Source organism: Python bivittatus, unplaced genomic scaffold, assembly GCF_059951505.1.
Source record: "Python bivittatus isolate LINGU-HERP-01145 unplaced genomic scaffold, Pbiv_v1 ctg000190_np1212, whole genome shotgun sequence".
NCBI classification, from domain to species: domain Eukaryota; kingdom Metazoa; phylum Chordata; class Lepidosauria; order Squamata; family Pythonidae; genus Python; species Python bivittatus.
The window spans coordinates 14820923-14838969 of record NW_028277042.1 but is presented as its reverse complement, the minus strand read 5'-3'; the positions used below and the strand labels follow the sequence as shown (position 1 = coordinate 14838969).

The window sequence follows — 18047 nt, the reverse complement described above, 5'->3', positions numbered from 1 at the left end:
TTGATCAAGTACCATCTGATAGGAGGAGGTAAAGATGCTGGAAGGCTGTTCGGGACCAGAATAGACTTGCAGGGCTGGCATGGGGTATGAACAGCTGAAAGAGCAATAAATAAAATGCAGTGGAAAATGATCCAGCAGTTAGAGCAGATTGATTGTATGGTATGTTAGAAGAATACATACAATTCTAGTTATACACACAGTTAATAGCATAATTAAATGTAATGCTGTTTCTGTGTCTACTTCAGTGTTTCTCAACCTCGGCAACTTTAAGCTGTGTGGACTTCAACTCCCAGAATTCCCCAGCTTAAAATTGCCGAGGTTGAGAAACACCGGTCTACTTGCTTTATTTGAATGATAGCTTACAGCCTTGCAAGATTGACTTAGTTGCTTGGATTTGCAATCTTAAGTAACTGTGTGTTAGGACAAGATCTGATTTAAACTAATTACAACCCCCCACCCCCCTTACAGTACATGGAGTCCTCATGGGCAACGGCTGCTTCTCTGTTGTGTATATCCAATTTGTACCTCATGGAAGACAACCAGTGTGTCTTTCATGGAGATGGTACCTCAAACCATGTAACATCATAATGTATTTTATTAAGCCATGTCATACTCCTCTGTTTTGGCTAGATTCCCCACATATATAAAAGCATCCTAAAAATGTATCTAAATCTTGGAAAAGTGAGCTTTCTACAGATGAATATGTTCTCCGAAAATGTGCCCTAAAGAAAAACGATGATGTGCCATCAAGCCGGTGTCGACTTTTAGCAGCCACATCAATTTTCTCCTTGAAAAGAAAAATACGATTATTAAATAAAATTAGGTCAAAACTAAATGTTCACATAGGAAGAATGCATTTGCTCATACGTTCTAACAATACATTTGCTTATGCATTACAAAGAAGACTTCACTGTTCTCTATGTCACATTTTACATTCACAAAACAGCTGCTAGTTCAGGAAAAAGACTTGTGTTCATGGATGCCTCTATCAGCCAGCCAGCATGTTGAGATAGTGGAGGCTATCTGCATTGACAACATTAAAAACAATCAGTGTCTAATTGTCTGATGGGCTAAATGTTCCTGTGGCTCTCCGTGCACTGTTGCAGGATGTGTGTCTGTCCCACAAGGGAAACCTTTCAACTATCATGAAAAGGAAGCTGTTTCTTACATTTTAATGCACCTGAACTTAAACAGTGCAACTTCAGCAAATAAAATATTGTATTGTTAATACATAAAATGTTGACAAAATTAAGGTTCCAATTAAGCATCATATAGCACCATTACAAATCCACCTGAAACAACTTGCTTCTTTGTCCACCACAATTATTTTCAGGAACTTAGCAGCAGCGGCGGCAGGAACTATGAATTCAGTTCAGACACAGTTTTAAAGAACTTAATGCTTTGTGGTGGCCTCACCAGCCACTGTCTAATCTGGGGTGTTTGGCATTGGCCTGTCCGTTATGGCACATTCAGACGAACATTTTCTCTGCACTGGCACTAGAGCTGGGGGCAGGGGTGCCTCTGAAGCTTATGCCTGCAATGCTTCATTTATGCCCGCTTACTGGGGAAAGGAGAAAGCCCTGCCTGGCAACAACAAAAATTTGACTAGAACTCCGGCATTCCAGCAAAGTAAATCTCAACATTCATTCACTGAATTTAACGGGGGGGAAAACTTTTTTAAAGGCTCGGGTGATTTGATACTGCTATTCTGTGCATGTACAAATCTATCCCTTAATAGCATGGGGGAATTAGCCATCATTAAGAGTTTAAGCATTCAAATCTATCTCTGCAGAATATCCCTGCTAATGCAGAGCAGGGCCAATCAGAAGCAAGAGCAAGAGTTGTAGCTGTTCCATTAAAAAAGAATCCTTTACCTCTTAAAAAAAAAAAAATCTAATGTCAGGTGGCCTACTATTGCCCTTTTTAACACACACTTGCATTTTACAGGTTCCTAGGTAAATATCAGCTTTGTATTTTGTTTTTTCGGCGAACTTAATCCACCTGCTTAGAGTTTACTATTCAAGTGATCGTGTCTGGCCTTTGTGGAAAATCCCCCATCAAAAGCTGCATTAAGAACATCATCCAGGGTGCTTGCCATCACAAAATTGAGATCCTGCCGTACATTTGCTGGGATTTCTTCAAGATCCTTTTCGTTCCTTTGAGGAATGATGACTCTCTTCAGGCCAGCTCTATGCACTGCTAGAACTTTGTCCTTTATTCCGCCAACCTATTAAATACATAAAATAGGGAGAATCAGAGCAAGAGAAAACGGAGGGCTTTCAGCAAGAAAGGAGCTGTTTGGTAACTTACAGTACGTCAGTAGGGTGCATGCTGTATACCCAATCTTGATAATACTTTTGTGTTAACTATTATAAATTAGGTTCAGCGCAGCAGCTGCGACCTTATTTTAACTCAACAGAGAAAGCATTGCAGGCTCCTACTGTTAGTCTTCAAGCAGGAAGCAGGACTGGAACCCACCAGGCAGGGTCACAAGAATCCAAGAACTTGTGAGAAACCATTCTTACCGAAGAAAAGTTAGGATGCATAACAAAGGAACTCCAGCAACTCTCATGTTTCGATAGGAAGCTGTATATATCAAATCAATACAGTACACAAATCCTTTCGTGCCCTTTTCTCTTGCACATCCTATGTAATGGTTGGGAGTCCCAGTTTCCACTGTTCCATGTTTGGGCAACAGTTGGACCTGCCACCATACTGTTTTTGTCAGACTGTGTAAGAACTAACTCTTGCAAGAAGATGCCATGAAGATGCTACCCTCTTTGCAAAGTAAAAATATAAAAAGAACACCCACGTTAGTTCCTTAGACTCCTTTCAAAGCTTTTAGGTTAAGGAGAGAAATGTAACATATAGATGAAAACTTGCTTAATTTGGGTGTCCCATACGCAAAGGTGAATTTTGTTGCTGAGGAGATACATACGCATGATACGTGCGTGTAAAGCTAATATATCCTGTTTTCTCCTCCATCCTTAACCTCCAAGCAGCACAAATGGTGTTCCTAGACGATTTATCACAGGCACTGAATAGGTGCTGCCTCATGCTCTGGGGTGATTATGTAGTGTTACGTATGAGCAAATTGTATGCTGGCATACACGAGCGTTAAGTGAAGTTCCTTTGTAGAGTTTTATGGGGAGGGCAAGTTGGATTAGGGTGAAGGAACTGGAGTGGCTATTTGGTTCCAGCATATGAGCTTACATTTAAATCCTGTGTACAAATACAGGATTATACAAGAGCTGGAAGGGACTGACCAACCACATAATGAAAGAAAGCTCATCATAATTTTTCGCCTTTAGTCAGCCAACGAGAACCTTTCCAGGGCTGACCCTTAACCTAAATGGGGAAGGTGCACCCACAGACTGTTCTGAGATTGGTCAGTTTCTGCACCAGAAAGAACTTGTTCTTTTCAGTCTGGGCAGCAGTTTACATCACAGACTCATCCCCAGCATGATACCCTCCACATAAGCTGCAAGTTGCAGAATTCTCAGCTAACGTGTCAGCTGGATTTTCTGGAACCTCCAGGCTGAGGAGGTCTGAAATAGGACTTTATAGTATATAGTAATATTAGGGAACACTCTCCGTATTTAAGGCCACGTTTCAGTTCATAATGGGCTTGGCTAATTGGAGAGAGATCATTTTAGTGTGTAACGGCACTAAAGAATATAATTCTGGATATTCAGAGAAATCTTCCTTCTCCCACCCTAAGGAACAATTTCTTTGCGAAATGCCAAGGTTTTAAACACCTCGCTTAGCCGGGTTATTTTAGAAAACATTCAGTCCCCAGATAAACATGCTGTTATTTACACGAAATAACCTCTTTGGTTTGTTCATTAGGGACACAGGAAGACACAACAGACCACATCAGGCTCTTTCTATAGCAAACAAGGTACTATTGACTCTTGACTGGAAGCAGTTCTGCAGCATTGCTGGCACGGCACAGACGTCTTTATCCTTTCAAATAGCGAGGCCAGGAATTGAGTGAGACGCTTTTGGGATGCAAAGCACAGCCTCTAGCCCTGAGCTGTAGTCCTTTTGCATGGGGCCATTTCGAGTTACTTATACTGGATTAGAGTGGAGGTTAAACGAAGGCTGCTTTGCTTGTTCTTTGATAATAAAAGCTCTGATAAGCAGTATTAATTTCAGAGTGGGAGAAACTGCCAGTAAGCAAGTTAAGCTAGTACAAGCCACTACCTTTAGCTTTCCAAACATATTCACTGTGTTCAGTTATTGTGCTAGGCCATGTTTGAAGGAATCACAACTGGCAGAGTTCATATGACACAGAAAGCCAAAACTAACAAGCTTATGCCTTAATATACTAAATAACTAAAACATTTCATAACCGGCCCACTGCTGGCTGGGAGCTGCCTTCAGCTTTATCAGTTACAGGTTGCCCAGGGTTATGGTTTATGGCTGGCTAAATGTTCCAAGAGGGCAACAGTTAAGAAAGAAGCAATCATCTGCCGGTGTCTAAGCAAGTGTTTCTCTGGGCCTGTATCAAGTTACTGGCTGGCTAGTTGTAATCCATATCCATGCCCAGGGTTTCCACTCTAGTTAAGACGCACACCATGTGCCACACATCTCTAAAAAAAATCTTGATATTTTTCCTTTCCCCAATTCAGGTTTGCAGTAAACACAATGCATTCTCATTCTGAAAGGAGATATATTTTAATTAAGGAAATCTAGATGTTTATCCATAACCCCAAATTTTCAGCCTGAATGCTTCTCAAGATTTAGAACATTCCTCGGTATCATCAAGATTGGAGGGGGGAAAGATTTCAATCTGGTAAGGAATTCCTTCCTTAACAGTCTCCTGAGCTTAAAGTAATGATGTAGCCAGAGTTTCCAATTAAGCATCAGCTGACAAATTTAACCCTAGTGTTGCGAGAAATCACTGCTCTTCCATTATCTTGCAATTGCCATCCGATTGCCAGTTTACTCTAATGCAAAGGAGCTGTACAAAATCTCGTCTGCAGTAGGTGGCACAGCCCTGTAAAACAGAGAGCTAATAACAGAAGATTTCAAAAGGCTCTCTAGGAAATGAACATTGCCTGGATAGGTGTCTTAGAATAAAGAAGGGAGAATCAAAGCTCATATGGGGGCGGGTAAAAGGTTTAACAATCATTATCTCTAAACAATACTTACTGGAAGAACAAGTCCTCTTAGTGTAATTTCCCCAGTCATGGCTACATCTGAACGCACAAGCCGCCCACTGAAGAGGGAGGCAAGGCAGGTTACTATGGTAACACCAGCAGATGGTCCATCTTTTGTGACAGCTCCAGCTGGGAAGTGCAGATGGATGTCTGTGTTGTCAAGGAGATCAAAACTTCCAGAAGCTTTAAGAAAGAGAAAGGGATTTTCAGATTGGTGGTATGCTGGTCTTTGTTCTAAAAATAAATAAATAACCCCCTCCCCGGCCCCCCCCCCCCATCACTGGTGGACTTGAATTCCTAACATGCTTCCATTTGGAAGAAATGTGTTTGAAAGCAGAGTCAGTGCCAGCAAAGGGGATGGGAGAAGGGGGTAGGTGGGGAGAGAACACCTGCATCAATATACACTTTCAGCCTTTAGGAAAAAAAAAAAACCTTCCCTAGATGAAACAGATTAGATTAATGGCAGAAGGAAGGTAATGCCTTTCTCATGTGATGAGGCATGCTAATGAACCATGAAAATATTCTTTACCCTTCAAAATCACTAGATTACTGCTTCTTTGCTGATAAGTACATTTATGCTGACTGAACAGAAGACCTTCTGCATGTTCTTTGCCCACATAAGCTGCAACCTTTTCCCACAACTGATGCTGCTGCATCCCAAAAAGAAAGTGTGACTGCTGGGGTTGGTCTACAGATCTACAGCAAGACACCACTGAAAAAGACACATCAGGCTCGCATCAGCCGTCTCTACCGTTTGTCAGCTGGTATCTCTTGGCATTGCTGCGCAGCCAGCTGATGGCAAGATGGGCCGATTCCTTCATGACATCACCCAACTGCCCGGTCAGAATCAACTGGCCTTCTCCATCCATCCGACTTGCTTCTACGAACATGATCTCTCCCCCTAATGGTGTCCAAGCCAAGCCTATTGCTACGCCTGGTTGATTCAGTCGCTCAGACACCTGAAAGAAAAGAGAGACAAGAGGTTTACAAGCCATCCTTCATCTGACCTGCACCTAGAGCTAAGCCTGAACGCAATCCTTGGGTACAGAAGTAGACTGAAATTTGAAATGCTAAACTAATTGCTTTGACACACCATTACATTCAAACTGGTCCAAAATACAGCTCTTCCACGGTTGGGTGGGACAAGTTGGGCAGAATACATCTCACTTGTTCTTAATGGTATCACGGGCAACCGATGTAGTTTTGAATACAATTTATTCTGGTTTTAAACTTTAAAGCGCTGTGCAGTTTGGGATATAGGCTATAAAAGACAGCATATACACTCATATAATCCAACCCAACTGCAGCCATATTTAACGGTCCTTTTCCAGATGCTACAACCTCATTTTGAGATGAAAATAGCAACTAAAAAGTACCTTTTCAGTGGTAATACTTTAACTGTGCTTAGAGTCAATCTAGTTATAATGTGGTTGCAAGCTCACCAGGGAATCCCAAGGTTGCAGTAATGGAAGTAAGAGGGAAGAAGACAGTGCCACCCCCACCCAACCTCTCCACATGGATGTACCCATGTAGTTGCCAGAAGGTAAGCTCAGCTTGAGAGAATCTTTATCTCTTAATATGGCTTAAATAACACCGGCCCAAACTCTGCCAACTTTACAAAATGGTGTTTCAAATCCAGATTCTTTTCAGGTTATATTTCAGAATTCTGCTCAATAATACATATCCAGACTTTACTTCCCTAAATGAGCAGATTTTGATTCTGAAGTGTCCAGTTTCTTTGCAGGAGCTGCACAGAGCACTGGCAATTGTAAGGTTACAGGCCTAATGTATTCATTTTAAACTATTTCATTTGGAAAAAAAGGTTTTCCCCTTTCAGAAGGCTAATCGATTCAATTAATTTAGGTTTTCAGTTTCTCCTCAGGATGCTTGCTTGAGCCAAGCGCTGACAGGCGAATTGCCCTGGTGAGGGCTAGATTTCCAACTAGTTATTGATGGCAGAGAGAGGGTCAGAGGTGAAACTCTCAGAGCCAAGGAGAAAAAAGAGTGAGAGGCCCACTGCAAGCTGGAGAAAAGAAAAACAAATGGAACCAATGTGGAATGTTTTCCACTGAGACCAAAAAGAAAGGCAATGGCAGTTAAGGCAAAGGAAGCTGTTTCAAGCACACATTGTTCGAGGCTACTACCTAGTAACTTTGGCCAATGGCCACATTCAGATGATGTCCATCTGGAGCTGCTTTCAGAACTTCTAAGTTAACTCTGCACTAGTTCAGGAGGCACATATAGTCCTTGAAGACTTGATCTTTGGTTCCAAAGCCACTGTACCTCTCCAGCCTTAGACCTACACTTTAATGGAAGCTATTACTACAAATCATACATCAATATAGTAGTTCCCACTCCCGTCTTTCAGATGAGACTTGAATTGCTTTTATTTCCAATGCAGCCAGAATACAATTTATTTGACTTTTGAAGAGCTTTTCTGACTTCATGGTCACATCATTGGGGAGGATCTTTTGCTCTTGTCAGACAACTTTTGTTGGGTAGGGGGGTTACCTTCTGAGCCATTACCTCTGGAACAGAGGTAAGAGCAGATTACTTTTGCCCTAAAACTCACCTCATTTCTGGCCAAGAACTTTTGAAATTAGACAAACGACCCCATGAAATTAGGGCTACAGATTGTCTACCTATTCTATTCCCTAAGACACAGAATCCAATTACACTGAATTCTTGCAATACTCACAGGGAAAAAATGGCTGGCAGAACAAAGCTACAAATAGAAAGGGAGCTTCTCCCAGGCTGGGGGCTATATTTAATTTCTGAGTGATGGGGGCTGTACTCTCAAAAGTTATAGGAAGTACAGGTCAAACACCACATTTAATGAAACACATACACTTAGTGAAATAATGAACATGAAATACGGTCATGTATTTAATTAGTTCCTTACATTTTAAAAACAACAATTTAGTAACTGCTGGAAGATTTGGGAGGCTTGCACCTAAGGCTTTCAGGGTCCGGATGAAGCTAGCAAATTGCAAGCCTCTGCTTTAGGACTGTAACTGAACATCAAACAATAGAAGTTTCCTGGATAAACTATTTTTTTGTATATTAAAACAATATTTTTTCCACCCCCTCACCCCTAAATTGCTACAATAGGCAAACATTGATAAGAAAAGAAGAAAAATGGCAAAGCCAATTTCGATCATTTTGCTACACTATCATCTTAAGTAAGTAAGCAAGCATCTCATTTTGGCAGTAGGGTGATATGATGTGGACTAATCATGAGTCCTATAATAGTATAAAAGGGAGAAAATAGGCTCTCCAACTACCCTCCCAATCTGATGGCCCTTGACTCTCAAAATTACCCACCAGCATAACATTTATGAGAGTTAGCCCAACCTATCTAGATCAGTGTTCCTCAACCTTAGCAACTTTAAGATCTGTGGACTTCAACTCCCAGAATTCCCCAGCCAGCATGGGGAGTTGAAGTCCACAGATCTTAAAGTTGCTAAGGTTGAGGAACACTGATCTAGAGGACACCAGGCTGGAGAAGAGTGATTTTGGGAGTTCAAGTTGGCTCCTATCCTGGGATCCTAGTGATAAACACTGTCAAAGATGAAAGCATACATGTATATACAAAGAGAGCAGGGACTCATCCTGATGCACTTAAACAAAGACAGAGGATATATTCATATCCAAAAATCCAGAGCCAAATATAAAAAGACAGCATCTGCAAATAAGTTCACAGACCAAGAATAGAGGCAGCCTTCCTTTTGGTGGAACATGAACAGAAATGGCCCAGTGTCAATTAATGCTGGATCTTAAATTCTTGCCAAACTGCTCTGTGTGACTGGGGAGCTCCACAATCAAACACCTTTTGTTTGCAGGTTGTTTAAGCTGTTTGAATTGGATGTGCTAATATCTTTCAAAACCTTCAGATTCTAAGATGCCAGTGAGGGGGAGGCTCCACCTTTGCAAAGACTCTCCACAAGACAACAATTGATTTGTGCAAGCCACAGATTCCCGCCCCCCCGGCAAAAAAACCACAACCAAAACAATAAAAGAAATTAAGAATTCATACTTCGAGTTCATACATAGGTGGCCCGAGGATGTCTTTCAAGGCATGGAAGTCAATTAGAATTGGCATTTCAGGTGGCAGAGCCAGGTCAGATGTGTCATTGATAGTATCAGATTTTGTATCTTCTGTGATATGCTCTTTCCAGTCTGGAAGGTAGTTAAAAAAAAACAACCTATCACTTTCAAAATTGAACATGGAAAAACACTTTGATGGCAGCTTCTAAAGACAATGACCATATTCCAGTGAATGAAGTTCAATTTAATAAGCCAAAATATGACTAAGACATTGGGTCATACATGCACACAGCCCATCTGGACAAGCAAACACTGTCTAAAACCCTGCAGAATCTAATCTTGGTACAAAAGGTGGTGCTGTATAAAAATGAATTCACCTAAACCGAGTTCGGTTTCAGGCTGGGATGCAAGTTGAAGACACTGGATTCAGATACCACATGAAGCCATGGTTTGTTGAATAAGCCAGGGTTATGTCTTTCAATCAAAGCAAAGTAACCATGGATTCCTTGGTCAATTTCTGATTTGTTCTCCCTCTTTGCACAGGGTTTGCAGTTTTGTAGATTGGAACAAGCCAGGAACACATTAAAAAAAACATGAATAAGCTATGCAGCCTACTTCACACATTGCCCTAAACTATAGCTTCAGTTAGTAAACCAACAATAAACTCTGGTTTCAACCTGATTTATTGCCTTAATACACACTATTATTTCTTCCCCAAGCCTTGTTTGCACATTATGCTATGCACAAAACCACAGTAGGCCAAGCTTCAAACTAGGTTCAAACAGTATCTTGGCTATAATACAATTTCCTTTATTATTTTTGGCATAACATGATGGGCAAATGGGGAGAAAATTCACTTTCCAGTTCTGCTCTTGTTCAGTTCTGACACTTGAATTAATCCCTCGTGGAAGGATTTTTTGATGGATTGTGCCAGGTTTTGAGATCTTTCTGGTGATGGGATTAGATGCAGGGCAGGTGCAAGAGATCTAAGTCCCCGTCCAAGTGCTGCATTTTTGCCAACATTCCTGTAAGTGTGTTAACCAGAGTGCAGCTTTATTCAAAGCTTACAGTTGCCTGCAGACATTTTACCTTGGGATTTGCTCTCATCAGATTTTCATTAATGGTCCTGCAGCAAGATGGGCTGAAGCTGAACTCTGACTTTTTAAGAAGGAATTGGCACAAAAATAAAATGCAAGTGAGAGAGACTAGCTAGAACTCCAGATGTTTTTAAAGTCTCATGCTAGCTATAGACACAAATGAAATGAAAAAACAAAAACAAAAACCAGAAATCACCCTGGGATTGTATACGTTGTTCATAAAAATCAGATTTTGCTGAAAACAAATCTTAGGTTGACCATTCTCCCCCACCCTCCAAATTGTATATGTAGCACAAGTTATCAAGCACAACTCATAAAACAATGTTCCTTTGAAGGAAGATTCACATGTTTCATATTTCCTTTAAAATCAGGTCAAAAACATGACTTCAGAGCATGCTTCAAGATCAGCTTATTATCCTTCTCTGCTATAAGATGGTATTTTGAGAGACTGCATTCTACATATAAGCCAACATGTAACATGTTAGAGCTGGAGCCCACAGATATCTATTGAGTGGCCCCACTTTAAAAAAAAAACAGATTTGGGGCTAAGACAAAGCAAAACTCAATTAAATTTATTTAAATTTCTTAATATCACTACCCATCTACTTTATAATTATCCTCTCTCTCACATTAAGCTTTACAACTGGGGAACAAGTTGCAGAGTGCCTCTGGGAACACACTCAAAACCTTGAGGCCAGCAGATAATTTGGGGTTTCAGGTTGTGAATGTTGTGCATAAAACCATTAGATGAGGCCTCTGCAACCTAAAACCCAAGATGAATGTTCCCCACCAGCCCCACAGGACAAGCTATGGGGGGGGGGGACTCTCTTATATTTGCTGTCTGCCCAACTGGAATTGAATGAAGCCTTGACAAACCACAATCCATGGCTGATGAGCAGGATTCAGCTTGGGGGTTGGAGCAGAGCAGGTCCCCATTTGACTGTTCAAGACCACTTGATTCGCTCTGGCATTGGACAACCGCAGCCTGCATGCTCTGAGGCACTTGCCCTCCTCCTCTCTCATTTTTTTAACAAAGGAAAACCCCTTGCTTTTTTGAAAACAGGAGGGTGCAATTCAAATGCCAGCACCAGGCAAAGGGCAAGTCCTTTCCCTGCCCATTTTGTCAGCCTCTCTTTGATTACTCTGTTTTGCCTGCTGCCATCTCAGACCACACAAAGACAACTGGTCGCAGCATTGTGCTGTGGGGTTTCCTCCGAATGGTCAAAAACAAAGACCAAAAAAGAAAAAAAAAAAAACCCTTGAATTTTACACCATTTGGAAACATTCAGCTTGCTGTTCCTTTCCTTGCTGGCAGCAATTTCCAGCTCTAGTTTCAACACTGTAAATAACTCCTTTGCTGAATTAGGGGGGACGAAGAAGACAAGGCTGTCTTTTTGTTCAGAGTTTAATGGTAAACAAGTCGCTCTAATGTTGGAAGGGAGGAGCTTTCAGACTCTTCCACTAGTAACCCTAGAAACCTAAAAAAATGCATCTGTGGCCTGTGAGGCTTTGAAAGGGGATGGGAGTTGAATACTATAAATGGGCTATTAGCATTAGAGGCAAAAACACTGCAGGATGTTATGATCTGGGCATCTCCTCCTGCTACAAAATCATCACTGTTCTGCTCCAAGTGAAGTGCCATGTATGTGTGTGTATTTACATCCTGCTATATTCCATGTCCTTGAGTAGGAAGGACAATTCACTTCTGTCCTCCCCTCTAAACTATCACAAGGGAACTTACTGCTGCTCTGTATTTCATCCCATAGATAGTATGAGGCTAAAGGATAGGTTCACTGATAAGATAGGTTCTTCTTTTTTAAGAAGGCAGATTGCCATTTTTGGGACGTAGTCCGGCAGCCCCGAAGAGCCTCCGAAGGTTCTCCTAGGAAAAACTCTTGTCACCAGCAGTCATGTTGACCTTAAACCTCATAAGTTATTGAGTGAAAAAAGATGATATAATGATGGAAGGCAGAGAATACCAGGTCAGAGTATCTGTCTACCTAAGCTAGTATTGATGCTTACTCTGACTTGTATTGATATCCTAGAGACTCAGGTAGAGGTCCTTCTCACTGGCTGCAGCTTGATCTTCCAACTTGAAATGTTGGGGGTTGAATATGAAACCTCCTCACGTGGGCCTGTGATCCACTCTTGAGCCATGATCCCTTCTGGAGTCTAGCTTAAGAGTGGAAAATCCAACTGTGAGGTATGAGAAGGAAGTCTACATATACGGTTCTAAGCCACAAGGTCCAGACTGTAATGTTTGCTCAGACATCTAGGCAAAGAAAAGATCACCATGGGCAATGTCAACATGCTCTCCAAAGCTCTACTACAGAGAGTTCTAAGTGAGCTGGTGCCTCACTGCAAGGCTGGCTTTGTCTAATAATTGTTAATATATATTTCAAATATATATTAACAAGTCAACATGACTGCTGGTGACAAGAGTTTTTCCTAGGAGACCCTTCTGAGGTTCTTCAGGGCTGCCAGTCTACATCCCAAAAATGGCATTCTGCCTTCTTAAAAAAGAAGAACCTATCTTATCAGTGAACCTATCCTTTAGCCTCATACTATCTATGGGATGAAATCCATAGATTTCAAAGAGAAGGGAATGGTGGATGCAGCACGGCATCTTCTCGAAACAAGAGCGCCACCGCACAGGGCAACCAGTGGTGATCATCTCAATGCTTTGTATGTAAAGCCTGGATTCAAAAAACAACTTTAAACATATGCATGTGGGATTTTTTCTGACCATTCCCACATTATGGGAAGTCCTCCATTGGCGGATAGTTTGATTTACCACTCCTGCTTTCAGGAAGGAGTTTCAAGCTTTCTTTTTCAGCTAGGCCTTTTGACTAAGGCTAAGAATAATTTCAACTGTTTTTAATTGCTCCATTCTTTCTCCTTTAGAAGAAAGGTGGGGTGGGAACAGAAATATGACATAAATGATTAAAATACTTACAAGTTGCCTTTGAAATATATATTAACAATTATTAGACATTAATGTAGGCAAAGTCAGTAAGAAAACAGAGGAATATGCCAATAAAAATAATTGTGAAAGACTCAGGCTGATATCTGTTTCTCTCATGTGTGTGTGTGTATGTGCGCGTGTATCACATCACACAAACTTATGGCTAGCTAACTCTATCAACATCTTTGCTGCCACTCAAAAGAGTCCCATTTTAAAAAAAAAAAAAGATTTGAGGTACAAGTTCAAGAGGTTAAGATTTTCTCACATTGCATGAGACTGTAAAAATATTCCTCCAAACCTCCATATGGTGACAGAATACGTTCTCTGCAATGTCTAACTTGCTTTCAGCCAGACATAAAAATTACTGCTCTATAATAATGGTCTGCAGCCTACATAAATATGTCTGAATAATCAGTGAGTTTTAAATCTCAGGTTATATTAATATGTGGGAAACACATACGCTCAAGGTTTTGATCATAATGAAGACGTGCACATTTTTCAGGTAAGCTTGTAAGAATTTCTGAATGCAAATATCATAAGAATTAGAGCCCATAGATAAAATACCTGCTATGACAGATAACTTTCTGTTTGTATAGCAATCCAGAGATCTTTTCAATGGAACAAATATAGACAAATTTCCAGCAGCGCTGCTGGGGTCAAACCCCCGAATTAGTCAGAATTGGAGTTGGAAGGTGTTACTTTTAGCCCCAAACAAGCTTTTACCTTGTGAGCACAGACAATAAGTGGAAGGCAGAATGAATATGGGAAGAAAGGTATGGGGAAGTCTCCCCACAGTAACTTTAGCCTCAGTCAAACCAGATATTTTTTTTCTTCATTTTTTTCCCAAAAAATGGTTAACTGCCTAACTCATGATGACTGGGAGGCTGTCAAAGATTAGTATTTCCCCCCACCCCTGGGTAGCAGCTGATTGGCTGAAAGCGCAGCCTTTGAGGAGTAACACACGAAGGGGGACATGAAGGTAGCAACTCATAACACATGGAAGATGCAAGCCATCCATAGCCTCAGAAATCAAGTTGTGAGCCGAGCAACTGGTTCAATCATGCATTAACCTCTCAGCTACAAACGTGGCTAAGATTTCCCTTGGCCAGCAGATGGGGGGCAGATAATTGTATTGCTCGCTATGAGAGAGGAATGCCCAAAACCAAAAACTCTGCATTTTTATTTCAGTGAAGGACAAAACATATGCAAATCTAAAACTCAAACATGGCAAGGCCCCTTTTTGGCAAACCCTCCAAGCCAGGAAGCTGGCAAGAGCCCGAGATTGGCCGAATTTTCTAAAAAGGAACAGGAAAAACGCTCACAAACCTCCTTCTGTCCCTTCAGAGCGATCTGGCCTCGTCTCCTTGTGCTGGCTTTCGGCTACTTTCACGGCAACTGCTCGGCAAATGGCTCCAAGTTTGCGATCCAAAGAGCGAACTCCTGCCTCTCGGGTGTAGCTAGCAAAAAGCAGGAGCCAAGGATGCCCTTTCAGTGTGTGAACAGAAGCAGACACCATCTAGGAATCCTGAATGTGGCTACAGATGTTACTAACTATGCTGCATTTCTGACTTTGGTGAGGAGGTATCTGCAAATTATCTAAAATGCAAAACAATATAGGCCAAGAGTTGCAATAAAGTAGGATCCGTGCCTCGGTACATCTGCAGGGGATGCTGATTATGTCACTGCAGTGGTAGAGCCAAAACTCATGGCAGAATTTGGCTCTCAAAGTAACACAAAGGAAACCATTAGATCAGGGTTCCTCAACCTTGGTGACTTGAAGATGTGTGGACTTTAACTCCCAGAATTCCCCAGCCAGCCATGCTGGCTGGGGAATTCTGGAAGTTGAAGTCCACACATTTTCAAGTCGCCAAGGTTGAGGAACCCTGCATTAGATAATAGGAAACTTGCAATCTGGAAATGATAGGCCAACACCATTGATCAGCCCTGAAGTCTGCTTCTTCTAACAAATATTGTCCCCCCGCCTACTTCTGTCCTCTTCCAGCTACTATGGTGTTGCTTCTCTCCTTTGCAAATCTCTTTTCCCTTTCCTGAAACCCAAACAGAGGAGGGCCCTTCACAGACTCAGGATGTAAAAGTCATTATTGTTACCTTGGAGTGTTTTTAACACTGCCTGTCTTTTCAGCTAATCGTTTAACTAGTAATAATAGGTAACTGATAAGTTCAATATTATTATTACTATTATTATTGCTGTTATTGTTATACTGTCTAAACTCCCAGGGACACTGGGTGGTGTACAGATTTAAAATTATTAAGAATTAGAACCTTGAATTAATAAGCAGAGACATTTATGTTGCAAAATCCTGCTCTTCAAAAGTTCTTTGATATTAAAGGACTCCAAATTTAAAACTACTCATTTCCCACAAGCAAAAACGTGGTACAGAATTTAAAATGTAGTAAATCATTACCGGGTGATAATCACCAGTGTCGCTTCTTGGGGAATCTGAATCTGTTGAGGAGTCAGCCCATGCTGTTCCAGCTGTTTTGGAATCAAATGTCGATGTGCAATTTCTATCTTTTCTTCTTGCGTGTATCCTTTGAAACAGAACATGTTATTTATAAGAGATAGGAAATGACATTCAGAAATACCATTTTAAAGAGAGCGATACTGCAACCTTAATTTGAAAGTGAGAGAGAACGATGGGACAGGGTGTTCCAGATGCCTTATTAAGGTAACTTTATTATGAAGCATGGCAAACGGTACCAAGAAATGGAAGGCCGAAATTCTGGATATGTTCAGCCTGTGAAGATGATATACTTTACATCTCCTATTGTATTCATCTCTGAAGAAATACAGAAAAAGGGGAACCTCCTTGGGCAAATATTTCACAGACAGGACACCAAAGCTGAGATGGACAACTATCCTGGCCATCAGCTGTTACACCTAATCATGGCAGGACCACTCTGTGGAGGTCATCTGGACAGGATTCAAGGTAGGTCCTGGGATCTTTCATGGTCTGCTCCAACCACTGACTACGCAATGTGCAACCCAGCTTCTCTGCGAATTAAACTGGGAGAAACCATTTGGATATTCAAACAAATTTGGAAACTGCAAGTTCAGAAATACTGTAAGCTGTTTCAGGTAAGGCTGTTCATGGATACAAAAAGTGAAGGGGGGAAACATAATGCTCAAAATTATATTATGAAGTGCCCACTTATTAAGTGGAGTAGCAACCTCATTTAAAAGCAAGGACAAAAATTCCATGTCCTACTTCTGAACTGCCTAATGGCATCTGCCTGCAAGGAACAATAGCAAATCACAGTCCTGTGGCAATGAAACCATTTTTGTATTACAAGCAACTACCATTTCCCCACATCCCCTCTCTCTGACACACATACCTGTGCACACACACAATATGCACAAATGCAATTCATTTCTGTGTTACCTGGAACCTGAATTATCTCCATTCTGTCCAATAAAGCAGCTGGGATGGTGGCAGTAGTGTTAGCAGTGGCTATGAAGAGGACTTGAGACAAATCAAATGCTACATTTAAGTAATGGTCTGTGAAGCTATGGTTTTGCTCAGGATCCAAGACCTTGTAAAGCAGAAACAAATGAGTTTTTTTTAAAAAAATTACACTGCATATTTAATTACCCTCATTTAGTCAAAGAGCTAAATTTGTATTGTTACATTCTTTTAGGTCATGCAGTACAAAAATGCAGTTATAATTTTAGGATAATTTCTAAACAGCGGCAAGAAAGATCTTTTTAAAAAAAATCTCTTTGCAATCCTTAAAAATATGAGGAAAGTGTGTAGATATGATTGGGAGTGCTGAAAAGCTGAACAGAGAACTGTGTATGAACTCTGACCTCCTGCTTAAAAAAGAGGCCTTGTTATTGCAGTTTTTAGCTAAAATTCTTCTAGGCACCTTCAAGTTCTACCCCTTGAACTACAGTTCCCAGGGCTCCATGGGAATACAAAATGACAGAGAGAGAATCGATTGGAGGCTTCCCATGCAAGAGGTCCCACATTTCATTCCTGCCAGAACCAATTAAATAGGTTCAGATAGTATATGACAGGAAAAAGTTCTGCCCGACAGCTTGGACAGCCACTGTCACTTTCTGTAAATAAATATCGGGCTAGATCAATAAACAGTCTGATATGGTATAGCTCCGTTTCTCTTTGTTCCCAGTTGCATCTGGGTATAAAGCTGATCCAAGAAAAGCAAGGGGAAGAAGATCATCTCCATTTTAAAAAACTAAAAGGTTGAAGTCAGATCCTAGCAATGAAAAGGGTGAGGATTTATGTTTTGGAGCACCCCAGTGCTGTACAGGGAGACTTTTCTGTGTCACACCACTAGGAAGGAACATACTGGAAAGGCTACCATGACTGTAAATGCTACTATATAAACATTAACCCATCTTAAAAAAATCCTTGCACATGAAAATCTCTGTAAAGTCAGTCCTCATAAATATTACATGCCGTAGTAATTTCTGGATCTAACAGTGTTATAATCTCCTCGCAGATCGAAGTACAGGAACAGAACCTACGAGCAGGCAGAGGCAAAACTCTTTGGTATCTGTGCATGCAAGAAATGCGCCCCACCCTATTTGGTTAGCAAAATCAGTGGGATGTCTTAGTGGATGGATTAAAAACAACCAGAGAAGAGGGTTCAAACACCAATACTCATGTTTTAAAAGGTGGCTGAAACAGGTATATGTGAGAATCACGGCAAGGACAGGACACCAAATGCAACCAGCTACTTTGGTTACATGCAGCTCAACTGCAGGCTGTTTTTGCCAGGAACCATGTT

At 41.1% G+C, this 18047-nt stretch overlaps 1 protein-coding gene across 2 annotated transcripts in view; it reads right to left on the bottom strand.

The window, feature by feature from the left end:
* Positions 1–324: 324 nt before the first annotated feature.
* The window catches only part of LONP2 (lon peptidase 2, peroxisomal), a 39324-nt gene continuing 21601 nt past the window's right edge, over positions 325–18047 (bottom strand). For both annotated transcript variants that reach the window (XM_007421857.3, XM_088136105.1), the window contains exons 9-15: positions 16679–16829; positions 15701–15827; positions 14601–14731; positions 9202–9344; positions 5917–6124; positions 5158–5348; positions 325–2227 (exon numbers count right to left, since the gene is read on the bottom strand). In XM_007421857.3, coding sequence (XP_007421919.1) covers positions 2006–2227; positions 5158–5348; positions 5917–6124; positions 9202–9344; positions 14601–14731; positions 15701–15827; positions 16679–16829 — 1173 coding nt within the window. In that variant the 3' untranslated portion in view covers positions 325–2005. The remainder of the gene's footprint in view (positions 2228–5157; positions 5349–5916; positions 6125–9201; positions 9345–14600; positions 14732–15700; positions 15828–16678; positions 16830–18047) is intronic.